The 25,510-nt window shown below is 58.0% G+C and overlaps 2 protein-coding genes across 3 annotated transcripts; one reads left to right on the top strand and one right to left on the bottom strand.

Annotated features, from left to right (window-relative positions):
* Positions 1-13,821: 13,821 nt before the first annotated feature.
* REEP6 (receptor accessory protein 6) lies at positions 13,822-18,789 on the bottom strand. Of its 2 annotated transcripts, XM_063112584.1 has the most exons (6): positions 18,675-18,789; positions 15,632-15,725; positions 15,413-15,551; positions 14,732-14,900; positions 14,413-14,493; positions 13,822-13,924 (listed from the first exon to the last, which is right to left on the bottom strand). In XM_063112584.1, the coding sequence occupies exons 1-6, from the start codon at positions 18,787-18,789 to the stop codon at positions 13,887-13,889; spliced, it is 636 nt and encodes a 211-aa protein (XP_062968654.1). In that variant the 3' UTR covers positions 13,822-13,886. The 2 variants fall into 2 exon arrangements, with proteins under 2 accessions (XP_062968654.1, XP_062968655.1); XM_063112585.1 differs by lacking the exon at positions 14,413-14,493.
* Positions 18,790-19,663: 874 nt separating this feature from the next.
* On the top strand, positions 19,664-25,279 carry PCSK4 (proprotein convertase subtilisin/kexin type 4). Its single transcript, XM_063111424.1, has 13 exons — positions 19,664-19,858; positions 20,103-20,207; positions 21,485-21,580; positions 21,661-21,789; positions 21,894-21,970; positions 22,057-22,145; positions 22,269-22,441; positions 22,531-22,743; positions 23,565-23,665; positions 23,749-23,852; positions 23,939-24,056; positions 24,280-24,459; positions 25,153-25,279. Exons 1-13 carry the CDS (start codon positions 19,664-19,666, stop codon positions 25,277-25,279), a joined length of 1,707 nt encoding a protein of 568 aa, XP_062967494.1.
* Positions 25,280-25,510: the final 231 nt, after the last annotated feature.

Raw genomic sequence — 25,510 nt, forward strand, 5'->3', positions numbered from 1 at the left:
ACTACTTATTCATCATAAGAAAATAATAACAAACCTAAGATTCACAAGAGAATGGATATACTGAACACACACAGAAAAATGAAATCAAATGATCCAGAGAGGGGAAATGACAGAATGGACAGACTAATAAATCTGAAAGCTGTTTATCTGAAAAATAAAAATCAAACAAAAACCATGCATTCACTCAGTCTTTATTTTAATTAAATAAATATGACTCAAATAAAAATACACAAATGTGGGAGTGGAGAAAAACGTAAAGTAGATTCTGAAGAAACTACAAAAATAAGGATAATTATTAAAATAGATATTTCATAAATAAGTTTGATACTTTAATGAAAAAATTTTCTGGCCAAGTATAAATGATAAAACATTGGTAAGCCCCCCCCCACCAACTCCCTGGACTGGCCTTCCACTAAGGGGCCCCCTCGAATGGCCTACCTCACGGCCCCCTTGGCTTGATTGGTGCTAAGGGCCCCCTGGCCTAGCCTACTTGGCGCTAAGGGCCTCCATGGCCACACCTACTATTCAGGGCCCCCCTGCTGCTAAGGGCCTGCCAGGCCTGCCCCGAGTGCTTCCTTGGCCTGGTCTGGCCACCTAGGGGCCCCCTGGCCTGGCACTATGGGTCCTCTGTCCTAGCCTACTTCTCACTCAGGGCCTCCATGGCCACACCTACTATTCAGGGCCCCCTTGCTGCTAAGGGCCCCCTCTGCTAAGGACCTGCCAGGCCTGCCCCAAGTGCTTCCTTGGCCTGCCCCAGCACTAAGGGGCCCCCTGGCTGGCCTGCCCAAGGGACCAATTCTACTGGTCTTCCCCTATGGGTCCCTGAGGCTGCACTACTGGTGAGGGCACCCTGCTGCTTTCTTTCTTGTTTTTTCTTCTTGTTTTCTTACATTTTTATTTTTGGTTTTTCTTTTATGCTTTTTCTTTGTTTTTTCTCTCTTTTAGTATTTTTCCTGTGTGTTTTTTTTTTTTGTTGTTGTTGTTGTTGTTGTTGTTGTTTGTTTGTTTCTTTGCTTGTTTTTTTATTTTATTTTATTTTTATATTATTCTGTCCTTTTAGGGGTTTTCTTCTTTTGGGCGGTTATTTATTTATTTATTTTTTTCTTTTAGGGTTTTCTTCTTTCTGTGGGGATTTTCTCTTTACTGGGTTTTTTTTGTGTGTGGGGGGGAATTTTCTTCTTGGGGAATTTTTGGTTTTCTTCTTTTGGGGGTGTTTTCTTCTTTTGGGGGGTTCTCTTTTTGGGGTGCATGTTTTCTTTTTGTTGAGGTTTTCTTCTTTCTGGAAGTTTTTCTTCTTTTCAGAGTTTTTCTTTGTGGAGATGTTTCTTCTTTTTGTCAGGGTTTTGTTCTTTTCACTGCAGTTTTCTTCTCTGAGGGGCTTCCTATTGCTGGCACTTTCTTCTTTTTACTGTGGTTTTTCTTCCTGTAGGTTTCTTATTTTTGTGGGTATTTTCCTCTTTGTTGTTGTTTTCTTCTTTTGGGGGGTTCTACTTTTCTGGTTTTCTTTTGGGTGGGTTCTTTTCTGAGAGGTTTTCTTATTGGGGTTTTATTTTTGTTGGAGTTTCCTTCATTTGGGGGGTTCTGCTTTCTGTTGGGGTTTTCTTATTTGGGGGGGATTTTTCTTCCTTCTGTTGGGGGTCTCTTCTTTTTGTTGGGGTTGTCTTCTTTTGGGTTTTTTTTTTTTTTTGTCCTTCTTTTGGGCAGTTTTTCTTTATGTTTGGGTTTTATTCTTTTTGTTGGGGTTTTCTTCATTTTGGGGGGGGATGTTTTCTTTGTGTTTTCTTTCTGGGTTGTGTTTTTTTTTTTCAGTTTTCTGGGTGTCTTCTTTTGGGTATTTTCTGCATATTATCTTCTTTTGGGTGTTTTCTTCTTTGGGGTGTTTTCTGGGTGCTGCCTTCTTTTGGGTGATTTCTGGGTGCTGTTGTCTTTTGGATGTTTTCTGGGTGTTGCCTTTTGAGCATTTTCTGGGCATTGTCCTCTTCAATTGGGTGTTGTCTTCTTTTGGGTGTTTTCTGGGTGCTGTCTTTTTTGTTTTGTTTTTTTTTTCTTTTTTTACTTTTTTGAGGTTTTTAAAATTTTTTCCTTTTTTTGTTTTTTTGGGGGGAGGGATTTTTTAAATTTTTTTAAAGAACAGGAGTGTTAACATGATAAAAGTGTGACTGGGAAGGAGTGGCTGGGACAGGGTGGCAGAAACTGGGTGGCAGGGACAGGGTGGAAGGGACAGGGTGGCAGAGACATGGTGGCAAGGACAGGGTAGCAGGAACTGGGAGGGGGCAGAGCCCTGGGCCCCACATCTCAGATGTCCATGATGTTACTGTCACAATACTTTTCTGCTCGATAAAACAATGGAAAGCAGAGATTGTTGCTGAAGCCTTGGTTCTCCTGGCATTTCTGTATGTTCTGCGGCAGCTGTGTGGTCAGAAGGAAGGGAGCAATGAATAGTCACAGGACTGCAGTGCATGACTGGGGTCACCTGTCCCCCAGGCTGGAGCTGCCTCTGTGCTGGCTCTGGAACCCCCCTCAGAGGCTGGTGCCTGTCTCCTAGCCCTTCCTGAATGGGGCAGGGATTCCCATCTCCTTTAGGTCTCCCAGCTTCTCACGAAGATGGCCCAACTTCTCAGCCAGCTCCATCTTCACGTGCTTCCCTGAATGCAGTGCACAGGGGACCTCCATGTTCTAATTGGTCTGGATGGAGAGAAGCAGTCGGTGGCCACCTGATGCAGCCGGAGACCCACGGCACAGGGAAGGGGAATGGCACAGGCACACAGGGGGCCCTCCCTGTACCATTTTGTGTGAGGTCTCCAGCACCCCATTTTACAGGTGGGGGAACAAAGGCCCAGTGGGTGAGTGCGGAGGACAGGCTGGCAGATTGGGTGACACGCCAGCCCGATGACGCAAGCCTGCAGCTCAGCTCGAATTGTGCACCTGCCCAGAGCACAGGGGCATAAGCTGTGTAAGGAGTGGCTGCAGGAGGGACAGGCTGCCACCTTCCTCTCTACCCCACCCCATAAAACCAACCCCCTGGTCTGCAGCCACTCACTTGGTTTGGCAGGAGCTTGGATGTTTCGAGCGTTTTTGCCTGGACCTGCAAGGCCACCTTCTCCATTGCAAGGACGCGAATCTTGCCCTTCAGCTGGGCCTGCTGGTACTTGAGGACTTCATAGTTGTTCCTGTGGCCAGAGGTGGTGGAGAATGTAAAGAACGAGGCACAGAAAGGATGACTTTTGTCATCAATGCACTGACTTTGCCACACAACCAGAGGACTATGGCATGGGAAGGGGACACCTGGACTCTCACATGCCTGTCCACAGAGAGGACATGAATTGCCTGAGGCCACACATGAGTCACTGGCACAGCTGGGGACACAGCTTGGCTCTGCACGTGTCCAAACCTGTGCATCCCCCTCATCGTGCTCACCTCTACCCTCCCACCTCCCACCACATCACCCGTGCCGAGGCCCCCCCAGACCTGCCACCCACCGTCCCCCTCCTACTTGTTGTCCTCCAGCTGAAGGAAGAGGGCATCTCGCTCGCTCTTGAGGTTGCGGTAGGACTGCAAATACAGAAAGGCAAAGTCAGGATTCAGCAGGGAGAAGATGGAGTCGGGGCACACGAACACCGACACCTACAGCCACCGTTCAGCGGTGACCTTTCCTCCCCCTGAATCACACTTGACACCTTTTTCAAGGCATTTCCAAGCCCATGTTCTCAGTTGCTTTTCCTAAGACCTCAGTAAGGGTGGAAGAGGCGGGGAAAGAGATCTGATTGACAGCTGGCCGACGGAGGCCCAGGGATAGCCTGTCACGTTGCCATTGTTAGGACTGTCATCACCATGGTCTGACTCTGTATTGCGTGCGGCACCAGGCACCGTGCTAACAATCCATCGAATCCTCACAACCACCACAGGAGGGAGTTACTATCGTTAGCTCCATTTTGTAGATGAAATGCAAGGTATTAGAGGTTAAGCGCTAAGATCACGTACAGCTGGGATGGGAACATCCAGGTCATTCTAATTCTCTAAGCCCATTTTTCCCCCTGGGGGTGGAGGCGCAAGCGTGAGGGCAGGTGGCTGGACTCACCCTCTCGGCGTCCTCCTGCCCTGTGGAGAAGGCGGTCAGACTCCCCTGCAGCTGTTGGATCTCTTTTTCCCGGGAGTCCAGGCAGGTCCACAGATGTTGACATTCTCCTGAAATGACAGAGGTCAAGATGGAACCCAAAGGACTCCCGTGAAGGCCTGCCAAGGCACCAGGTTGAGGGAGGAAGGCTGCCCAGATCCACACCTGCTTTCTGCCGGGCTTCCTGACGAGCATCGGCCAGGGCTCTCTCCATCTCTTCCTTTTCGGACTTTAAGATGGCATTGGTCCGAATCTGAGCCTTTGGGAGAAAAGCCAAACAGGTGGTGAGAGAGGGACAGGAAGGTTCTCTAGGGCACATGAGGGATGCCATAGAGTCCACTCACCTGCAGTTGTTCCCGCAGGGAGTCCAGCTGCTGACACGGACTCTCCTTCTGTAGGAAGAGGAAAGAAACCTCTCTTACCAGGGAGGCAGAGATGGAACAGCAAGGGACGGGCCCCAGGAATGCCACCAATGGCCCAGGACAGGCCCACCAGGGAGACCAGATCCTCGGGGACCCCGTGGTGCTGAGGGTGGGGTGCAGGGGGGAGCCTTCTCCAGGTTGGGAGTGGGCAGGACGAGCCTGCGGCCTCTCCATCTCAGTCTGTCCCCAAACCCATCAGACATGGAAGGAGCGAACGAAGAAATCATGTCCCTCTTTCTACTTCATCCAGTTTCCTGGTGCCAGATTTTCCATGTGGAGAGTCACGGGAAGGTGACTGAGGTTGTCCCCTCAGCTCCAGTCCCCAGACTGGGAAGTGGTGGGGCCAGGATTGGATTTTCAAGGAAAAGCTCTCAGACCCTATGGGGACGCAAATGGACAAACTGTCCTTGAACTCCCAAGGAAAGAGAATTGGGGTCTTTGTTGGATTCAGAGCTGAACATCTGAATCCTGATTCTCTTTACATGACAACCACAGAAACCTCTAGAAATGGAGGCTGAGAAAGGAAAGACTACCCTTCTCCCAGCTTGTGATTCACAAGGGTGCATGTATTCACCATGAACCACACACTAAGGACAGGGACTGATCTTAACAGCAGGGATCCAGGAATGAAAAGGACAGGCAAGATCCCTGTCTCCCTGATGTCTCGTGTGTGCCTAGAAATCTTTCATTCTTAGAGCTGCAAGGGACCTTTGACACCCTCTAATTCTATCTCAGGACACTCAAGCCCAGGCAGGAGAGGGGGCTTGTCCAAAACCAAAGACCAAGCAAAGCAGGAACTAACTCAGGGTGGGGTCACAGGGCTCCTGACAACAGTCGGCCTAGTGTTTCCAGCAGGGGGACATCCCAGAGCCCATGCGGCAAGGACTCAAGCAGGGGTGTCTGGAGAAGAGAGAGTGAGCAGGCAGGTCAGCAACAGAAAGAGCCATGCTGCATGGTCTGGGGTCCCTCCTGCTGAGAACTAGGCCCCCAAGCACCCCATTCTCCCTTGGCACAGGAACCCCCAGCCCCTTTTCTTCAGAGTCCCAAGGGGAAATTGGAGCCCAGGATTGGCAGTGTGGAACCAGGGGATGCCACTGGACTCTTACCAGTTCCTGCACCACACTCTCTATATATTTCTTTACTGCATAGGTGGAGTCCAGGACTGCCTGCAGAACTAGGCACCGGCTCTGTGGCACATGAAGAGAGGAGGAGTTGGAGGAGGGTTGGGAGAGAGGTAGAGAGAGCGATCATTAGGGGTGGGGGTGTTGGCTGTTTCAGCTGGCAGCGTGGCCCCCAGCCCCGAGCATGGGAAGTGGTCGGGGGCTGGCCTGGAGGGCACTTACCTCCAGCTCCTTAATGTAAGTTGAAGTCCTCAAGGTCTCCCCAGTGATGGATGATGGGGGCTGGAAGAGATGAGAGCACGCATGGAGATGCTCTGCCCCTCAATGGCTAAGCCCTCTGCTGTCCTTTCTTCCTAACCTGGACCAGGCCCTCCTCCTGTAGCCCCTCTGTGCCCACTTCTCAAGGTCTCACTTCCCCATTGTCCCTCCTCTCCCAAGCAGCTCTCATCCTGCACTTTTTTTTTTTTTTTGGTGGTGGCCAGCACAGGGATTGAGCCCTGGGCCTTGGTGTTGTCAACATCATCCTGTGCTTCCTGCAGCAGGATCCAATGAGACAGCCAAGCTCGTGCTCCATCTGTGTGCACAGCTTCAAGGGAGAAGCTCAGAGAAGAGTCCTATGTCATATCCCGAGCAGAGGGAGACATAGGATTCAAACCCAGACTTCTTACCCAGTCCCTGACACTTCTTCCATGGTCGTTACCATTACCCCCTACTGCCCCTTGAGGCCCCTGTTCCCAGGAGCCTGACCAGCCAACACTCACCTCCTGAGGTGACTGGCACCTCCCACAAGTGCTGGGCTGGGGCCTAATGCCAGTTTTGGTGTTTTTCTCCTCAGCAGCACTAGCTAGGCCCCTTTTAAGTTGGAACTCTCTTAACTGTGGAAAGGAAAAGCCGTAATATTCAGGAGATGTGGAAGCCCCTATGTTTGTCACCTACTTTACAGTTTTTACAAAGTATTCTTACTCGTACCATCTGATTTAATGCCACCAGCAACCCTATAAGGTGTTGTCATGATCACCAAATGGCTGAAGAAATGGACCGATAGCATGATTAGAAAAAGGCAATAATGGAATTGAACTTCAGTCTTCTGGGGCTTTGTCATGAATCAGCAGCTGCTGGCGGGCCAAATACAAATCAGACATCGGGGCCCTCCCTCACAGTGCTTTGAGAGCTGTACCCCAGTACTTCTCAAACGTTTATGTCAATGTACCCTAATGGCAGAAGTCATGAGGGCACACCCCTAGGGATCTGGGGACCTCACAAAAAGAGGACAACCCAAGCATCATTTCAGAGAAATCCATTATGATCTTACAAATCCAGGTGAATGTCACCCCTAAGTACATTAAGAGGATTTTTCTCTTTCAAAAGAATCAAGCAAATCTGATGCTTCAGAAAGAGGCCCCCCGAGTCCTGTGGCACCCCAGATTGACAGGATCTGGGCAAGATTCAAGCTGTGAAGTTCAGTTGCCCAGGATTTATCCCACAGAAGATAAGCACATCTCCCTCCAGAGAGTAGTGACTGAAAGGTGCTCTGGTCCCAGAATCCTAGGGAATTCTAAGGTGAGATCCAGACTCAGAAATCAATTGTTAAGTGTCTCTAGAGAGTAGAAACCCAGGAAAAAACCAAACCGAACCCGTTCTCCCAATGGTCACCCAGAGATACTGTCAACATTTTGAGCTCACTGGTGAAGTGCAGGCTTTTTAGGTAGGCAATGTCTAAGTAAAGGGGGGAAGGGGAACCAGAAACCTCCCAGGCAGTAATGACAGTTCCTGAGGGATTGTGACACTTCCCAGGAGGATTGGGACAGTTTGGAATGGGATTGTGAGGTGACAACATTCCACTCCTTCCTACCAATGTCAGAGTCACTGCAACACTGTGGGGAAGTGGAGCACAGAGCCAGGACCGAGGTCCTTGGAGACGGGAACCCAGGGGACCCAGGGAGCCCAGGAAGGTCTGGTTTGGGGTAGCAGGAGGCCAGGGCTGAGTCCAGGTGGGGAGCCCTGGAAGTAACCTTACTGGCCAAAGTCACCCGGGGACAGCCGGCAAGGGCAGGGTCTGGGCAGCCGAGGGGGCAGGGATGGCTGAGAAGACTTTGGTGGGGGGAGTCAAGAGGCACAGAGGGGCAATCCCCGTGTGCCTCAGAAGTGACACCGAGTCCTGCCCCTGTCCCACCATAGGAGGGGCCTCGGGCTGGCTCTGGGGATGCGACCCAGCATGTTATACCTTCTTCTTGGCCCTCGCCAATTTCTCCTGTCGGATTTCCTCCGACATTTCGGGGCAGGGAAAAGGAAAGGGGTACTTCCGCCTTATCATGGCTAAGCACTGGACAGTCACTCCCTCCAGCTAAGGCACCGACCAGCGACTGAGCCAGAGCAGCTGGGAGCGGCCGGTGCTAGGCAACAGGTAGGTGGGCGTGGCCTCAATGCTCACAGCCCATTGGTGGATGAGAAAGATGGACGGAATGGGGGCGTGGCCAGAACCCAGGGAAGGGTGGGGTCACAATGAAAGCCGGCCCCGCCCACCCCAGGGAGGGGCCCCTGGGGGAAAGGGGCGGGGCTGTCACTCGGTGCCCATGCAGCTTCTGTGTGACCCTTCACGGTGGCCGTCACAGAATCTGAGGCACCTGGCAGAGCAGAGAGGCCGTTCTCCAGCCCCCGCCCTGGACCGTCCTGTTCCCGTTCACCCCTGACCTGGGGCCTCAGGACCCAGGGCTCAGGAGGTGGGTGAGGAATGGACAGCAGGGAAGTGTGTCACTTCACAGTCCCTTTCCAGACTCGTCACAGCTCTGCCCCAGACTTTCTCATCCCAGAAACCACCTCCAAACACCCCCGTCCAGTCCTCCAGACACTTCTGCACTTGCCCCCTTCCTTGAGGGTCCCTTCACTGATCCCGAGAGCGTAGCTGTCCCCTCCCAGCCGGGTCCCATCAAGGTCACTCCTGCTTGCCAGCTGCTCCTCCTCTCACACCCCACGGCACCCCCTTCCACCCAGCATGGGCTCTGGGTCCCATCAGCCTTTCCCCCTGGGCTCCTCAAGACCAAACTGGGGGCAGGGGAGGCTAAAACTGTAAAACTCTCAGAAGAACACATAAGGTTCAGTCTTCAGGATCTTAGATTAGGCAACGGTTTTCTAGGAGTGACATCAAAAGCACAAGCAATGAAAAAAAATGGATAAACTGAACATCACCAAAATTTAAAAGAATGCCATCGAGAAAGTGAAAAGAAAACTGAAAGAGAGTGAAAATAAAGCCACAGAATTGGAGAAAACTTTTACAAGTCATACATCTTATAAGGAGCTTGTATCCAGGATATATATATAAAACTATCACAACTTGATCATAAAAAGATAAGTGTCTCATTTTTAACAATTGGCAAAAAATCCCAACACACAGTTCTCTAAAGAAAATATACAAATGCCCAATAAGCACATCAAAAGGTGCTTGACATCAGTAGTCATCAGAGAAATGCACATCAAATCCACAATGAGACATCACTTCACACGCACTAGCACGGCTATAGTCACAAAGATGCATAAGAATGGTGTTCTAAGAACATAGAGAAGTTAAGCCCCCCACACACGGCTGGGAAAACTGGACAGTGGTGCAGCCACTTTGGAAACAGCCTGAAAGTTCCTCACATAACTCAGTGCGGAGTTACCGTAGGATCCAGGCATTTCACTTCTCGGTATATGCCAAGAGGAATAAAATTACGCATCCACACAAAACCTTGAATACAAATGGTCGTAGCCGCGTTATTCACAACAGTCCAACCCAGCCCCCACCCAAGTGCACCCACGGGCGCAGCTCCCACCTGACTGCACCTACAAGCCCAGCCCACACCGAACTGCACTCACGGGCGCAGGCACACCAGCCGCACCCAACTGCCCAGCGCTCTCAGCTTGGCCTGCCATTAGAGCTACCTCAACATCTCGCCCCAGAGACCAGGCCCAGGAGGTACGGGGTCTGCCCCCACTGTCTTTCCACTTTCGACAGGATTGCGTTTTTTCTTTTTTTTCTTTTTTCCCATTTTTAAAACTTATTTATTCTTTTTTCCTTCTTTTCTTCTTCTGAGGGGCATAGCTGGAGCCCATCCCTCTACCCCCTTTAAGGGTGAGGGGCAATGCTCAGCGCCCCTCTCCTCCCCTAGGGCCATGGCCAGAGCCAAGCCTGAGATCCCTGTCTCCAGCGCCCATGTGGACATGCACCACAGGGCACAGGTGGTTATTAATGATTACTCTGATAAATCCTGCCTCCCGAGGAAAAGCCAAAGTCCCCCAACATGCCCTCCAAGTACCTGCGTGGGCCACACCCCAAGACGCCCCTGCCCATCTCCCGCTTCTCACTCTGCCCCAGCCACACGCACTCAACAAGCCGGGCATGGTCCTGCCCCAGGGCCTTTGCACCTGCCGTTTCCCCTACTCGCACTGCCTGAGTCCCCAGTATGCACGAGAGTCGACCCTCACCTTACTCAAATGTCACCTGTTACAGGCCTTCTCTGATCTGCCCTGAGGTTGCAGCCCCCATCCTCAACTCCTGGCTCCCCTCCCTGTGGCAGTCTGCCATTATTTATCTCCCGATGATATGTTATCTGTTTATCATGTTGACGGTCACCTCCCCACGTCCTCAGGAGCAGGACTTTTATCTGTTTGGGTCATCACTGTACCCTCGGCTCCTGGAACAGGGCCTGGTACATTGTAGGCACTCAATCGTTGTTGAGGGAACTGGGTCCTGCTGAGGGGGACAGACAGATCACATGTTAAAGGACTGCAGGACTTGGCTGATGTGTTTGGGCAGAAATCAAAAGTGTCTGCAGGCCAGACGTGGTTCAACATTTCTAGGACAAAATTGCTCCAGTTTGAGAACTGCTGAGTTTCAGACAGCCCCGTGAGAAATGTAATATCAGGGTTGGTGACATATCCTACTAACCCTTTCTGCCTTTCCAACAGAAATTGTGACCGACTGAAGTCTTGGAGAAGCACAGCTCAGGAGGAACGAGCTAAACAGGAGAGGCTCAGGGATCTGAGCGGTGGAAGGGGCGGACTGTAGGGGACACTGTGGGGCCCTGGCCACCTCATGCCCCAGCCATGGCTGCTGACACCCTGCAGCTGCTCCCTGCTCCAGAACTTGTCTTTGGATAATGGGAGGTACCTCCCCAGGGTGGGCTGCAGCCAACATTGGGTGAGATGATTAGTGCTGGGGAAGCACTTACGTTTTCCTAGTCAAAACAATTTAAAGATTGTCTTCTGTATTAGTCCGTTTTGTGTTGCTTATAACAAAATATATGGAACTGAGTAACTATAAAGAGAAACAAAATTGATTGCTTACAGTTTCTAAGGCTGGGAAGTCCAAAGTCCATCTGGTGGTGGTGACACATTGCGAGATGGTAGAAGCAGAGAGAGCAGAGAGAGAGAGACAGACTCTCATGTGCTCTCCTTTTAAAGCCCTCAGAACCACGCCCCTGACCACCATTTTTAATCCATTCACTACTGCACGGTCCTACAATCCAATCACCTCTTCAAGGCTCCACCTTTCAATGACCATAATAGGATTTCCCACCCTCTTAACAGTCACAGCGGGGGCTAAGATTCTAGTACACAAACTTGGGGCACACAATTCAAGCTTCGGTGAGTTTTGGAAGGACATAACTCAGTCCACGACATCCTCAGTGTCTTGCAGTTTTGCACCGAGTTGTTCATAAATTTTACATTTGGCAGATGCTAATGCTAGAATTTATAGTCACCTCCTCATAGAGCCCAGAGCATGGGATGCAGTGTGTCGTGAGCTGCCTGGTTACACCAGCAACCTCTCTGCCAATGTCAGCTCAGCTTGGGGTGCATTGAATCAGGCTGCTACTGTCCTGCTGTCTTGTTTGCATGTGTCTGTTTATCCATAAATCTGCCCTTGGCTGTCTTATTGCTCATTTGTTTATTTCCTTGCTGTGGAAATCTATCCAGGATGTGTACACACTTCCTTAGGAAGGGGATTGCTAAAAACTACCTCTGCAGAGGGACAGGGAAGGGAACAGGGAGAGACTAGGCTGGGGGGTCTCAGATATAAATGAAGGGGGAATTCTTAATATTTTTTCTTGGCCCATATGGGGATCCAGACCCTTGACCTTGGTGTTACAAGGCTGTGCTCCAACCAACTGAGCTAACCGGCCAGCCCTGGAGTTCCTGGTGAAGTATCTGTGTCTGACTTTGTGATCAAGTGTCTGTAACATGGGAGTTGCATGAAAGGGAAGAATTTTCTGATACTGATCGGTTAGAGGCATTTCAGTGGCTCCTTCATTTGCATATTTAAAGTTCCTAAAGTTATGGCTCCCCTCCCCCTTTGGTTATATACCAAGTTTGGTGGCTGGACGGTACGGGGATCCGAACCCATAACCTTGGCGTTACAACACCGTGTTCTAACCAGCTGAGCTAACCAGCCAGCCCCCAAATCATTTTAATCTCCATCTGTGCTTTATTGTTGCATCAGAACAGTATTCTTCCACCCATCAGTAAATACCTGTGGTTAAAAAAACCCCAAACCCAGCACCCAGACCCAAAGTGGAGTTAACTCAGGGTGCAGTTCTCACTCCAGCCCCCCAGACCACCTCTTGCTCAGCCTCTCCCCTCCCTGCCTCTGTCTCAGGCTCTGCGTCCAGGGAACCCAACATGAACAGCGGGTGTCCCGCTTTTTTACATCCTGTTGGATTTCGGTCGCTGGTTTTGCTTAGACGTGTTGCATCTACATCTGGGAAACAGGCTCCTCACCTCCTTCCTGGTTCTGTCTTTACCTGTTTTTGTTATCAGGGTCAGGCCAGCTTCAAAAAATATGCGGGTTGTAGAAGACTCATCGGTGCCCACCGATATCCGCTCTCTCGGTTCCCACGAACGCCAGTCTGGCTTCAGCTGCCAGCCCTACGTCTCCCCGTGGGACGCTTTCTCTGGCCCCGGGACCCCACCCCACCTGCAGGGAGCACTGGCCAGAATTAATGGTCGCCCCGCCTGAGACCAGCCCTCCCCCGCGGCCAACAGCAGTGAGCAGGTAAATAGTCCGGCCCCCTCGCCAGGTGGGCAGGATGAGTCCCAGGTGTGCCCGCGATGCCTGGTTGCAGCTCCAGGTGCCCGCAGGGGTTGCTGGCGTGGCCACGCCCCCTTTCCTCGACTCCCTCCCCCTCCCCGCCTGGCATCCCCGCCTGGCATCGCCGCTCCCCCTGGAGGTCCCTGGGATCCCCTCCCAGATAAAGGACCAGGACTCAACTTCTTTCAACACCTGCTTCTGGGCTGCGGGGGACCCAAGCGAGATCAGGGGCATTTTCTCCATTTCTCTTTTCTGGAAGAGTTTTTAAAAGAAGGGGGTCAACACGAACAGGCCTGACAACTAGCCTTGGCCACTTGGCAAGACCGCGAGTGGGAGGATTTGCCTCTCTGGGCCTCAGTTTCCCCTTCTGTGAAATGGGGCCGACTCCTGATGAAACGAGGCCGCGCCCGGCGAGCCTGGTCGGGATGCGCTTTATTGCCGGCTCTAGCGGGCCAGGTGTCTCAGGCGCCAGCAGTGCTGCAGGCACTGGAGCCCGTGTCTGTGGTGTGGCCAGCGACAGGTGACCTCGGTGGTGGACTCGGAGGAGTACTCTAGAGAGGACTCAGAGTGGCTGGGGACAGTCAGCTCGGTCACCAAGGGGCTGCTGGCTGATGGCTTCGAGGACCGCTTCCGGCGCCGTCTGCTGGTCTTGGGGGCCGTGTCCCCTGGTTCACTCGGTGCCTTGCTGGGGGCTTTGCTGGGGACCTTGCTGGCAGGCTGCATGGGGATGATAGTGCCGCTGGGAGACTGGACCAGGGGTGGCACCTGGCTGGTGGGGGCACTGGAATGGTGCGTGGACCCCGAGGACTGATGGGCCATCTGTGAGGGGCCGGAGGAAGTGTTGGGGGGCGGAGTACGCTGCTGGGGCTGGCTGGAGGAGTTGCCTCGTGACCGAGGCTGGCCCCTGGCCTTGCTGGGCAGCTGGGAGCCACTGGCAGAGCCGGAGGGCAGCTGGCCCCGGGACCCGGAGCTGGGGATGCCTGAGGAGCGAGACTGGGAGTTGGCTGAAGTGGCATTTAAGGGGACCCCCGGAGGCTTGTCTGGACCGGAGGGGCTGGAGGGGAACTCTGTCCGGGAATCGATTGAAGACTCTTTGGAGGGCTGTGTGCCTGACGTGGCCCCCTTCTTGCCAGCCAGGAGATCCTCGCCAGTGGCAGGGGGCTGCTTCAATTGTCCGTCTGTGGTGGGGTCAGGTCGGACTGGGCTGCAGAGAGAGGGGCAGTTGACATGAGGTGGCTGGGCCCCTGGGGCTCTGCTAAGCTGCTGGAGAGCTGGAAGGAGGCTGTGAGTGCTGGGTTAGTTTGAGAGGCCAGGTGGCCAGGCTAAACTGAGACAGCAGAGCACACGCACTCACACACACACAGAGGCATGTACACACAGAGCAGCACGTCTATGATGTCCATGCATGCACACACATGCACGCATATATGCACATTGCACACATGTGCACACACACGCACACAGAGGTTTGCACACGCAGAGCAGCACATGTGTGATGTCCATGCGTGCACACACATGCACACACACAGAGGTGTGCACACGCAGGGCAGCACGTGTGTGATGGCCACACATGCACATGCAATGCACTAGTGCATGCACACGCACATGCATGTATGCATGTTGCACACACGTTCACGCACACTCACACACACACACACACAGAGCCCCTACCTCCCCCAGGGAGTTACGTACAATTGGCTCCAAGAGCAGTGGAGGGCCCTGCCACAGCCGCTGGGGTGACAAGAGCCCGGCTGCGGGACAGGGCCTGCAGGACTGGTTCCCGAGAGCCAGGAAGAGAGAGGCAGACAGTGAGAGGCGGACAGCACAGGCCAGAGGTGGCAGCTGAGATGCCAGCCAGAGGGCAGTGTCAGGAGGGGAGGATAGGAGAGGATGAGCAGGGCGGGTGGACTGGGAGATGGGACAGACAGACAGACAGATGGACAGACAGACGGACAGGCCAAGACCCAGGAGGCAACAGGCAGAGACAGCCCCGCAGCCCGCGAGCACTCACGGTCCCTGGTTATTCCGGCTGCCGTGTCCAGAAGTCGCCCGCCGAGGTGGCTCAGGGCGCTGTCCACGGCCGCGTGGTGCTTTAGAAACAGTGGCCGGATGACCCGCCGGTACAGCACGAGCGCCCCGTTCCAGGGCCCGGGAGTCATGCAGAACAACAGGAAGGCGCACTGCGGGGCAGGTGGCAGTGGAGTCACACGCAGTGCCTGGGCAGGCACTGGCCGTCCACCATCAGACGCCTCTGCAGGGTGGGCCTGGGTCTCCACCATCAGACATCCTATAGGGGTGGGCCTGGGTCTCCACCATCAGACATCCTATAGGGGTGGGCCTGGGTCTCCACCATCAGACATCCTATTGGGGTGGGCCTGGGTCTCCACCATCAGACATCCTATTGGGGTGCACCAGGGTCTCCACCATCAGACATCCTATAGGGGTGGGCCAGGGTCTCCACCATCAGACATCCTATAGGGGTGGGCCTGGGTCTCCACCATCAGACATCCTATTGGGGTGGGCCCGGGTCTCCACCATCAGACACCCCCTAGGCTGAGCCTGTTTCCCCAGGGAAGGGGCTGAGTCTCCCCCTTACCCCCGGACTCCTGGTCTCCTCCCCGCCCGGCCCCCAGGCTGGGTGACCGACTCCTCCCGGAGACCCCCGTGTCGTAGGCGCCAGGGCTGTGCCCACCTTGCCCGCGTAGTAGAAAGGGAACCAGAACAGGAGTAGATCGCTGAAGAACTCGGCCAGCCCGAACAGGGCGAACACCACCCAGTAGGTGAGCCAGACAGTGTCGTCCTCTTTGCTTGGGCTCTCGATGGCTTTGATTCTGTGGGACAGCGCGGCAGGGTCAGGGATGGCCCCGGGGACCCCGCCCGGCCCCCGCGTGGACGGCCAGCCGGTACTCACGAAGCATATGCGGGGTAAACAAAGCCGATGAGGTTGCAGAGTAGAGACGCCCCGTAACCAAACAGCAGACACAGGCTTAGCAGAGTGACAGCTCCTACAGGAGAGAGCGGGGCTGGGTGCGGGCCTGGGCAGCCTCGGCCCCCCACTGTGGTGCCCGGGCCTCCTCTTGGCTGGTGCGGTCACCTCCTCCCAGAAGCCTCGGTGACACCCAGTAGGCCTCAGTTACCCCTGCAGCGCCTGTGCATCCCCTGTGGCAACCCTGAGCTTCATGTCCCACCCCCGCCATGGGCTGAAAGCTCCCCAAGGACAGGCAGGGGCCTTGACTCGGGGCCGCGGCTCAGCAGGGGTGGCTACAGAGCAGCTGCCCAGTAAACGTTTGTTGAGTGAACAAGTGATCGTCTGCGACTATAACCGTCTCATTCCAGGCCCTGTGGGAGGGCTGAGAACAAGAGACCAGTGTTCGAATATAACTGCCGGGAGGGAAGCCTAAAAGCGAGGCCCTGCTGTCACTAAGACCGGGGTCCGGGTGAGCTGGGAACGGCAGCAGCTCCCTTGCGCTGTCTCAGCGGGGGGCGTGTCCATCGGCACCGCTGATGTGGGGCTGGGTCACTCCTGGTGTGGGGAAGACGGGGTGGCCGTCCTGGGCACTGCAGATGCTGAGCAGCGTCCCTGGCTTCCACCCACTCCATGATGGGAGCTCCCCCACTCGGCTGTGACAACCCAAAGTGTCCCCAGACATTGCCACACATACCCTGGGGACAGTGTCGTCCCCTTTGGGAATGCCTGTCTTGATGGGAGGCAGCGAAACCCAGGATTCGACCCCCAAACCTAGTAGAACCCTTGACTCTTCCACTCACTCACCACTTGCACTGACCAAGGCTCTCTCTGTGTGGAGCCTCAGTTTCCCCATCCGTAGATGGGGTTGGAAACGGCCCCTGCCTGCTACGGTTGCTTGGGGTTAGCCACAAGAACTCCTTTCTAGACCTTTATCGAGTGACTTCTGGCCACTACAATACACTCCCAGCAATGGGGGTGGGTGGGGACAGCTCAGCCACGTCCTGAAACTGACGGAGAGATGATGACTCTGCATTTACTAAGCGCTTATTGTGTGCCAGGCCCTGTGTGTCCCCTGCCTTGTCTCACTCAAGCGCCAGAACAAAACTGAGGCTGGGGGGTGGGGGGTGCCCAAGGTCCCCAGGGCACCTCTAGGCCCAGAGAGCTTGGCAGCCTCCTCCTCCGAGGCCATCTGCAGAGAGATAGGGGCCACTCCTAGACCAAAGGGCAGAGCCCCAAGTCCCCCACCCTTCCTGCACCTGCAGAGTCTTTATCCTCGAGGTCACTCGGGACTGGGAGGCCACCCCCCACCCCGGCCCTAGGAGGCAGTGCGACCTTCCCGGTCACGGTATCCTCTGAGTTTCCTCATCTGTTACCTGGGGGCGTGGGACCTGGCGATTTGGCATAGGTGGCGTCCAAGGGTTCCCACATCTGAGCGAGGGGGCGGGGAAGACACCCCTTTCTGGGACTGGCTAGAGGGGGAGGAGGGGCTCTCCCAGGTATCCCTCTCCCGAATCCCTTTTCCTGCAGCCTCAGCAAGAGGAGGATGACCTTGCACATCAGGACTAGGGGGGCCACAGCCCTGGAGATGAGCAACAGATGGGATGGGGGGCGGGTGTGTGCGTGTGTGCGTGTGTGCGTGCGTGCGTGTGTGTGTGTGTGTGTGTGTGTGTGTGTGTGTGTGTGTGTGTGTGTGTGTGTGTGTGTGTAGGGTGTAGAAATCCCAGGCAGGGCAGGTGGGAAAGGCAGCCTCCCACACGTCCCCTGCCTCCCTGTGCCTCAGTTTCCTCCCTGGAGACATCAAGCCCCCCAGCTGGCCCCTCCCTGACCCCTCCCTCCCTGGTGCTCTGTGACCTAAATTCCCTGCCCACTGGTACCAGGGATGTGGAAAGCCAGTGCAGAGGTCAGCAGCCTGCTCCCACGGTCAGGCACAGCCGGGGCGAGCTGCCCGGAGGAGCTGCACACGGGGCTGGACACGGGGAGAGGGGGCGGGGAGGGCTCCGGGATCTGGGCTCAGATTTCAGACGCTCCCTGGGCTGCCTGGATCCCCCAGGTGGCAGGAAAATGAGAGGAAATGGACTCCCGGAATCTGCACACCGAAGGTGCTCAAAACACGTGGCACTGCCCTCCACCCAGAGCTCCCCCAGAGTCCAGACAGTGTCCCGTGATTCGTCCCTGGTGGGCTTCCTGGAAGAGGCGGCAGAGCCAGTGGGCCTTAGAGCACCTTAAAAAGGGCAGGGGGAGGCATTTACGGGGAGCGCTTACTACGTGCTGCCAGACTGAGTTTCAGGAAGGTCCGGGGCCACCCAAGGCGGAGAGGAACAGGGGTGCCGGGATCCCCCGCTCCGTGGACAGAGTCCAACCCCCCTCCCCCATCACAGCTGCCAAACAACAACGCACTTCAACCCCACAAATCCTTAGGCACAGTGACACAAAGCTACTGAGCCGGGGGCAGGCGACAAGGCAGACCAAGAAGAGGGTCCCCTGCGGGGGGACGTGGGAGGGTCCTGGGCATCCTCCCAGGCGGGTCGGTTGCCCTCCTGGCCTCCTATAGGGGAAAACCAGGACGAGCTCGACTCCTGCTGCCAGGCTGCAGTCCACGCGGGACGGGGGACGGCCAGACACGCAGGACACCGGCAGCCGTGCCGCCCCTTCCTCCCCCAGCCCCGGGGCCTCTGGGCAACTGGAAGTGCCGGACTTGGGTCTGGCGGGCGCCCAGAGACGGCGGGACCCGGGCTGCAGTGGGGGTGCTGCAGGGGCCGAGAGGGGGTGGCCCTGCCCAAGCTCACGTGGAGGGGACAGGAGCAGGGCTGTGGCAACCGGGGATCCCGGTCCACGACCCCACCCCGGGGTCTTGGGGTCCCCGCTGGGCAGTGGGGCGCGCCCTCCACCCGGACCAGACCCACCGCCAGGGCATGCCGGAGGGGGCAGGTCCCAGCCTCAGTGTGCCCGTCGGCGAAGTGGGGCAAGCGCCCCGCGGACGTCTCACCCCCGGCAAGATAGCGCCTGTCGACACCGGTCCTGGCTTCGAGCGCCCCGAGCGCTTCGGTGGCCAAGTTCCTCTGCTCCAGAAAGCGCTCGAAGCGCTGGCGCAAGCCGTCCATGGCACCGGCGGGCCCGGGGCTGGCCGCTCGAGCTCGCCCGCAGCCCCGCGCCCCGGCCCCGGCCCGGTCGCGAGCTGCACCGCGCGGCTCCCGGGCAGGTGTCAGCCGCGGGGCATGTCTCCGCCCCCGGCCCTGCACTCCGGCCAATGGGAGGGCAGGGCGGACAAAGGAGGCGGGGCCTGCCCCGTCCCCCCCGCCTCATTGCCCTCTGGCCAGCCACGGCCGCGGCCGCCAGGAAACTGCGGGCCGGGGGCGGGGCGCCGCGGACCGGGGGCCGATTGGCCGAGCGGGAGGGGGACGTAGCTGATTGGAGCGGCGGCGTCAGGGCTGGGGATTATTGGCTGCGCCGCTGAGGGGGGCGGAGCTTGTGGGGAGGCCGCAGAAAGACCAGCGCTGATTGGACCAACTGGAGGAGCGGGGCTGATCATAAAGCGGGCGGGGCGGGATCTGAGGGGCGGGGACAGGGCGGAGCTAAGTCGAGAGGGCGGGGCTTACTGGATAGGCCAATTCTGATTGGCCTGGAGAGGAGACAGGGCCGATTGTCGAGGGAGAGGCGTGTACGGAAGTGGGCGGGGCCAAGTACGCGCGGGTGGGGTTGCCATGGCAGCAGCGAACCCGCTCCTCTGGGTCAGATTTGGATCCTCGCACAAATAGGGAGCCCGAGCCGCTCTGGGGGGTGGGTCTGCGGACAGCCAGGCGGGCGTGTGTCCCCCGACTTCCCTTTGGGGCGGGCCCGCCGCACGGCCCCTTGGGCGTTGAAGCTTCCGCGGTTGCCATGGTGCCGGAGCGGCGGCGGGCGCGGGGCAGCCTCGGCGGTTTGCCGGGGGCGGACTCGTCGGAGGCCCCGCTCCGGCCGCGGCCCCGCTCCGCCTCCATGCGGCCCGCCCCGACTGCGCTCTGCCTGCGCCTGGCGTGGGCCCTGGGCCTGGCCCTGGCCGGCCCCCTGGCTGCGGGGTGGGCCTCGGCCCGGGCCCCGGTCTATGTCAACAGCTGGGCCGTGCAGGTGTCCCAGGGTCACCGCGAGGCCGAGCGCCTGGCACGCAAATTCGGCTTCGTCAACCTGGGGCAGGTGGGTGGGACCCGGACGGACGGGGGGTGGGGGGTGAAGGCTGGACGACTCCAGACGCCTGGGCCCCCCACCCCATATCCAGAGCCCCCAGCCCACCTGCCTCGGCCAACCCCGGACGGTGGGACTCCCAGAAGCCACCTGCAGCCCCCACCTGGGCCCCCGGCTGGGGGAGGATGCAAGCGAGGGGGCTGGTCTTCGTCCCTGGGGGGCTCCGTCGGCATCAGGGGAGCCGGGTCTTCCCCAGATCTTCCCTGACGGGCAGTACTTCCACCTGCGACACCAGGGCGTGGCCCAGCAGTCCCTGGCCCCGCACTGGGGCCACCGCCTGCGCCTGAAGAAAGACCCCAAGGTGAGCCTGCCCTGGAGGCGGGGCCTCGGCCACCTGTGTTGTTCCTGCGGTTGTTATGAATGGCTGTGTGGCCTTCAGTGAGTGACATAGTCCTCGGCGACTCGGTTTCCACTCGTCCCCCTCCCCCCCAGTGTGTACAGTGGGGACCCAGATGTGGACAGTGTGCGTGAGTGTGGCACCTTCCAGGGCCTGGTGCGCAGCAGCCCCTTCTTTCTGCTCCCTCTCCCTCCTGTCGTGTACCCTGAGAGAGAAAGGGCCCCGTGTTCTGATTAGGAGGGACAGGTGACATTCCTCCTCTACTGTCCAGCTGATGGGATGGAAGGAAGGGATCAGTCCGTTTATGGCAAAGCGTAGGAGCTTGAAGTCACTCAAGGAGAGTCTGGCTGAATGGGTCCAGAACCCAGTCTCTAGACGCTCAGAGAGGTGCCTGGGCCAGATCAAAAAAGACCTCGGATGCCAGGCTGAGGAATTCAGACTGCGTCTGGCAAGCCCTAGAAGGCCATGAAGGGGTACAGGATGGGCCAAAGGACTGCCTGCCTGTAACAGTGCGGACTGAGAGTAGTGGCTGGTTTGTGGTGTGTAGGGGGCAGCCAGGGACAGAGACAGGGAGGTCTGGAGCTGAACAACTCAGGAGAGAACAGCCCTGATGGCTGAGACGGGGGCAGGGGACATGAACTGGTTTGGGGGTGGGAGATGAAGAAGGTAAGAAGGAGGAAGGGCACAAGTCTAGGAAGAGCAGCCCCAGGAGGCAGCACAGCATGGGCAAAGGTCCTGGGCTGGAAATGAATTTGCAGGCTCTTCAAGCTGCAAGTAGCTGGAGCGAAGTGAGGGGTAGGGAGGCCGGCGGGGGCTGGACAGACAGACGGAGGCTGTCGGCAGTGTGCAGGGTAATGGAGAGCCTCAGGAGGGCTTCAACAGAGAGGGGCCTGCCGCATCTCCAAGAGTGGGTTGTAGAAAGGAAAGGGCCACTGGAGGACCAGGGAGGAGGCAGATGCGGCTGCCCATCCAGTGTTCGGGACTGGGGAGGGAAGTGGCCAGTTTTGGAGGAGGGAGGTGGACAGGACATGGAAAGAAGGATCTAGAACAGGGAGAGGAGAAGGGGTAGGGTTGGGATGTCTGTGGGCCCGAGGATGCGTAGTTGAGAGCCTCACCTCTGGCTGAAGGCAGAGCCCCAAGCACATGGGGACCCCGAAGATCAGCCCCTGAGCCAGGACTGACACAGAAGCCCACAGCCCCAGGGACAGGCAGTGGACAGTCCAGCTGGGTGTCCCCCTCAGGTGCAGTGGTTCGAGCAGCAGACACTGCGGCGACGGGTGAAGCGCTCCCTGGCCATGCCACTCACGGACCCCTGGTTCTCCAAGCAGTGGTACATGGTGAGCGGCCAGCCGGGTGGGAGGGCAGGGCGGTTCCGGTCGGAGCCTCGCTGACCCTGAGCTGCCCCTGCCTCGTGCAGAACAACCAGATGCAGCCAGACCTGAATGTCCTGCAGGTCTGGAGCCAGGGGCTGTCCGGCCAGGGCATCGTGGTCTCCATCCTGGACGATGGCATCGAGAAAGACCACCCAGACCTCTGGGCCAACTACGTGAGACCTTAGGCAGCCTGGGGTGGGGTAGCCCAGGTCCCAAGGCTGGCCCCCAGCCCGGGGACGCTTCCCACCCCTTCATGCCTCCACCCCCCTGCCCCCAGGACCCCCTGGCCAGCTATGACTTTAATGACTACGACCCAGACCCCCAGCCTCGATACACGTCCAGTGACGAGAACCGGTGAGCCTGGGGTCCCACCGTGTGGGGGGCAGCCCCTGGTGCCCCGTGGGGGCTGTGACAGGTGCTCTTCTCGGCCCTGGCCCCAGGCACGGGACCCGCTGTGCTGGGGAAGTGGCAGCCATGGCGAATAACAGCTTCTGCGGCACAGGCGTCGCCTTCAACGCCCGCATTGGAGGTAGCAGGGTCCCCCGAGGCATGGCCAGGGGGGAGGGGAGAGGGTGTCTCGCTGGGTGGCTGGGGGCGCTGGGGGCGGTGGGCTGACAGACCGGGGCGGCTGAGCCCCTGGGACCCACTGCAGGCGTGCGCATGCTGGACGGCATCATCACCGATGTCATTGAGGCCCGGGCGCTGAGCCTGCACCCGCAGCACATCCACATCTACAGCGCCAGCTGGGGCCCCGAGGACGACGGCCGCACGGTGGACGGCCCGGGCATCCTCACCCGCGAGGCCTTCCGGCGCGGCGTGACCGAAGTGAGCGGGAGCCCCGGGTCCCCCACCCTGCGGAGGGCCGGGCTGCCATGTCGGGCCGACACCCCCTGCCCCTTGCCTCCACCCCGCAGGGCCGCGGCGGGCTGGGCACGCTCTTCGTCTGGGCATCGGGGAACGGCGGGCTCCACTACGACGACTGCAACTGCGACGGCTACACCAACAGCCCTCACACACTGTCAGTGGGCAGCACCACCCAGCAGGGCCGCGTGCCCTGGTACAGCGAGGCCTGCGCCTCCACGCTCACCACCACCTACAGCAGCGGCCTGGCCACCGACCCCCAGATCGTGAGTGCCGCCCCCGTCCCTGGCCACAGTGACCTCTCCACCCCCTCCCAAAGCCACTCTTCAAACCCAGATCCAGTCACTCACCCGGCTCACAGTCTTCCTCAGGCTCCCCGTGGCTGCCATGCCCCGGCCACCTCTGTGCCGGAACTTTCTTCTCATGTCACCAGGCTCCTTCCCACCTCCTGGCTCCACGTTGGTCCTTTGCTCTGCCCCGAACGCTTTCCCACTTCTGTCCCTGCTGACTCTTCCTTTGGAGCTTCACCTGACAGCCACTGCCCCCAGGAAGCCCGCCCAGGCCCCTCCACCACACTAGATCGGGCCCCCACCAAGACACGTGCCCAAGTGTCCTGAGGCAGTGACCAGCCTTCACCAAGGGCTGCCGAGGCTGGAACTGAGCGGGTCTGGGTCAGTTCTGAGGCCCCCAGGGCCCCGTACAGCAGAGGCTCCCCGAGTGTCAGTAACCCCAAGCACGGTCCTCCCGCGGCTGCCTGGGGCCCTGGGACCTAGACGCAGGTCCTAGACCAGGCCCTACTGTGGTTGCCCCTCCACCAGCCCCCATGACTACCACAGCAGGCCTGGCCTCCCAGGCATAGGACCTGGCAAGCACATTTTGAACATAATCTTTTTTCTATTTAACTTAATCTTTAGTACTTTTTACCTTTTTTTTTGGCGGCAGGCTGGTACAGGGATCTGAACCCTTAACCTTGGTGTTACCAGCACCACGCTCCAACCAGCTGAGTAACCAGCCCATATACTCTTGGAGCAAAGGCTACATTTTCCCTGTCCTCCAGGCCCCAAGTCGCACCCCTCTCTGCCCTCAGGTCACCACAGACCTGCACCACCTGTGCACAGACAAGCACACGGGCACCTCGGCCTCAGCCCCGCTGGTGGCAGGCGTGATCGCCCTGGCTCTGGAGGCCAAGTAGGTGACAGGGGCCAACCTGCCCCCCTCACCACCACCCCCAGGCACAGGTCTCCAGCTCACCCACTCCCGTCTGCCCCCAGCCCGTTCCTGACCTGGCGGGACATGCAGCATCTGGTGGTCCGCGCATCCAAGCCGGCACAGCTACAGGCCGAGGACTGGAGCACCAACGGTGTGGGGCGCCAAGGTGCGGCGGGGCTGGGAGGGGGTGGAGGGGGCACTGTGCCTACAGGGCAAGTGACAGCCACCCACCCACCCCCGCCCCCCATGCAGTGAGCCACCACTACGGCTATGGGCTGCTGGACGCCGGGCTGATGGTGGACATGGCCCGCACCTGGCTGCCCACAAGGCCGCAGAAGAAATGCTCCATCAGGGTCCTGCACAACCACATGTGAGGGCCCCTCCTTGGCCCCCAATGCCCACCCCCCACCAGCCCCAGCCCTCCCCTCACGCCTGTCATTACCACCTAGGCAGAGGCAGGCCCCGAGGCCTCAGTTTACCCATCCATAAAACGAGAGGGTGGACCCCATGACCTCTGAGCTCTGACCCTGCCTGCTGGCCGCCTGTCCCCCCAGCCGGCCAGCAAGAGGCTCCTCATCCCCTGACCTCTCCAGCCCCATCCTGCCGCTGATGAAGGTGGGGAAGAACGTGTCGGCCTGCGCGGGCTCCCGCAACTACATCCGCTCACTGGAGCATGTGCAGGTGCAGCTGTCACTGGCCTACAGCCGCCGTGGAGACCTGGAGATCTCGCTCACCAGCCCCCTGGGCACCCGCTCCACCCTCATGGCCATCAGGTGTGTGGGGGCTGCTGTGGCCCTGTCTGTCCACGCTGTTTCCTTCCCCACCTGTCCTCACGGGGAGGGGGCCAGGCACATCCAGGATTCAGGCAGCAGCTGGATGTGGCCCAGCACGTGCACACTCGCCACCATGGAGAGGGGCACAGCCTGGCAGCCAGCACTTGGCACAGACAGCGTGGCTCTGCCGGTTGCCACGGGTGCACTTGCAAAACTGCCCCTCACCTCTGCCCCCACCTGCCTGTCTTCCCAGACCTTTGGACGTCAGCAGCCAAGGCTACAACAACTGGATCTTCATGTCCACCCACTTCTGGGACGAGAACCCACAGGGCTTGTGGACCCTGGGCCTGGAAAACAAGGGCTATTATTTCAACACAGGTGAGAGCTGGGGCAGAGGCTGTGTGGGGCTGGACTCCCGCCCTCTGCCAGGGACTCAGGAGCTGGCCTCCGTCACCCCACTGCAAGAGGGGCTCCCAGTGGTCTCCTCTGACAGAACATGAGTGCAGAAGGTGTGCTGTCGCCCGGGAGAAGGGGGTGTCCGTAGGCGAGCAGTACGTGCTCAGAAGCCAGAGCACCATCTGAGTCTGGGGGTCTGGGTGGGAGCCACTGGAGAGGGGACTCAGTGACTGGCAGGACCAGGCCGCCAACATCCTGTCCCCCTCCTCCCTGTGCCCACCTGCGACCCCTGCCCAGGGATGCTGTACCGCTACACGCTGCTGCTCTATGGGACGGCCGAGGACATGATGGCACGGCCCACGGGCCCCTAGGTGACCAGCAGCGCGTGTGTGCGGTGGGACTCAGAGGGGCAGCACCCGGGTGAGTGGCCAGCGTAGCAGGGCCTACTCGCTGGGAGGAGAGGTGGCAGTCAGTGTGTGTGTGCAGCCCAGGGTGGGTGCCAGGCGGTGGGTCCGGCTGCGGCCTCACGCCCTCCGTGTGCCTGTCCCCTACACAGAATGCCACCGCCTCGCCTGCCTCCTGGGCCAGCTCTGCCTCTTCTATTGGTTGCCGTGGTACTTCACCGACACGCAGCCGGCAGTGACCGCTGGGCCTG

Source organism: Cynocephalus volans, chromosome 10 (assembly GCF_027409185.1).
Source record: "Cynocephalus volans isolate mCynVol1 chromosome 10, mCynVol1.pri, whole genome shotgun sequence".
Classification (NCBI taxonomy): Eukaryota; Metazoa; Chordata; class Mammalia; order Dermoptera; family Cynocephalidae; genus Cynocephalus; species Cynocephalus volans.

Bases quoted from the DNA above. Each gene is read 5' to 3' on its own strand.
- REEP6 (XM_063112584.1), bottom strand. From the start codon at position 18,789: ATGGACGGCTTGCGCCAGCGCTTCGAGCGCTTTCTGGAGCAGAGGAAC. The intron at 15,726-18,674 runs GTGAGACGTCCG...TCTCTCCTGTAG, and splicing joins CAGGCGCTATCTTGCCGGGG to GAGCTGTCACTCTGCTAAGC. The intron at 14,494-14,731 runs GTGAGTGCTCGC...CTCGGGAACCAG, and splicing joins AGCCGGAATAACCAGGGACC to TCCTGCAGGCCCTGTCCCGC.
- PCSK4 (XM_063111424.1), top strand. From the start codon at position 19,664: ATGCGGCCCGCCCCGACTGCGCTCTGCCTGCGCCTGGCGTGGGCCCTG. The intron at 21,971-22,056 runs GTGAGCCTGGGG...CCCTGGCCCCAG, and splicing joins ACGTCCAGTGACGAGAACCG to GCACGGGACCCGCTGTGCTG. The intron at 23,666-23,748 runs GTAGGTGACAGG...GTCTGCCCCCAG, and splicing joins GCCCTGGCTCTGGAGGCCAA to CCCGTTCCTGACCTGGCGGG.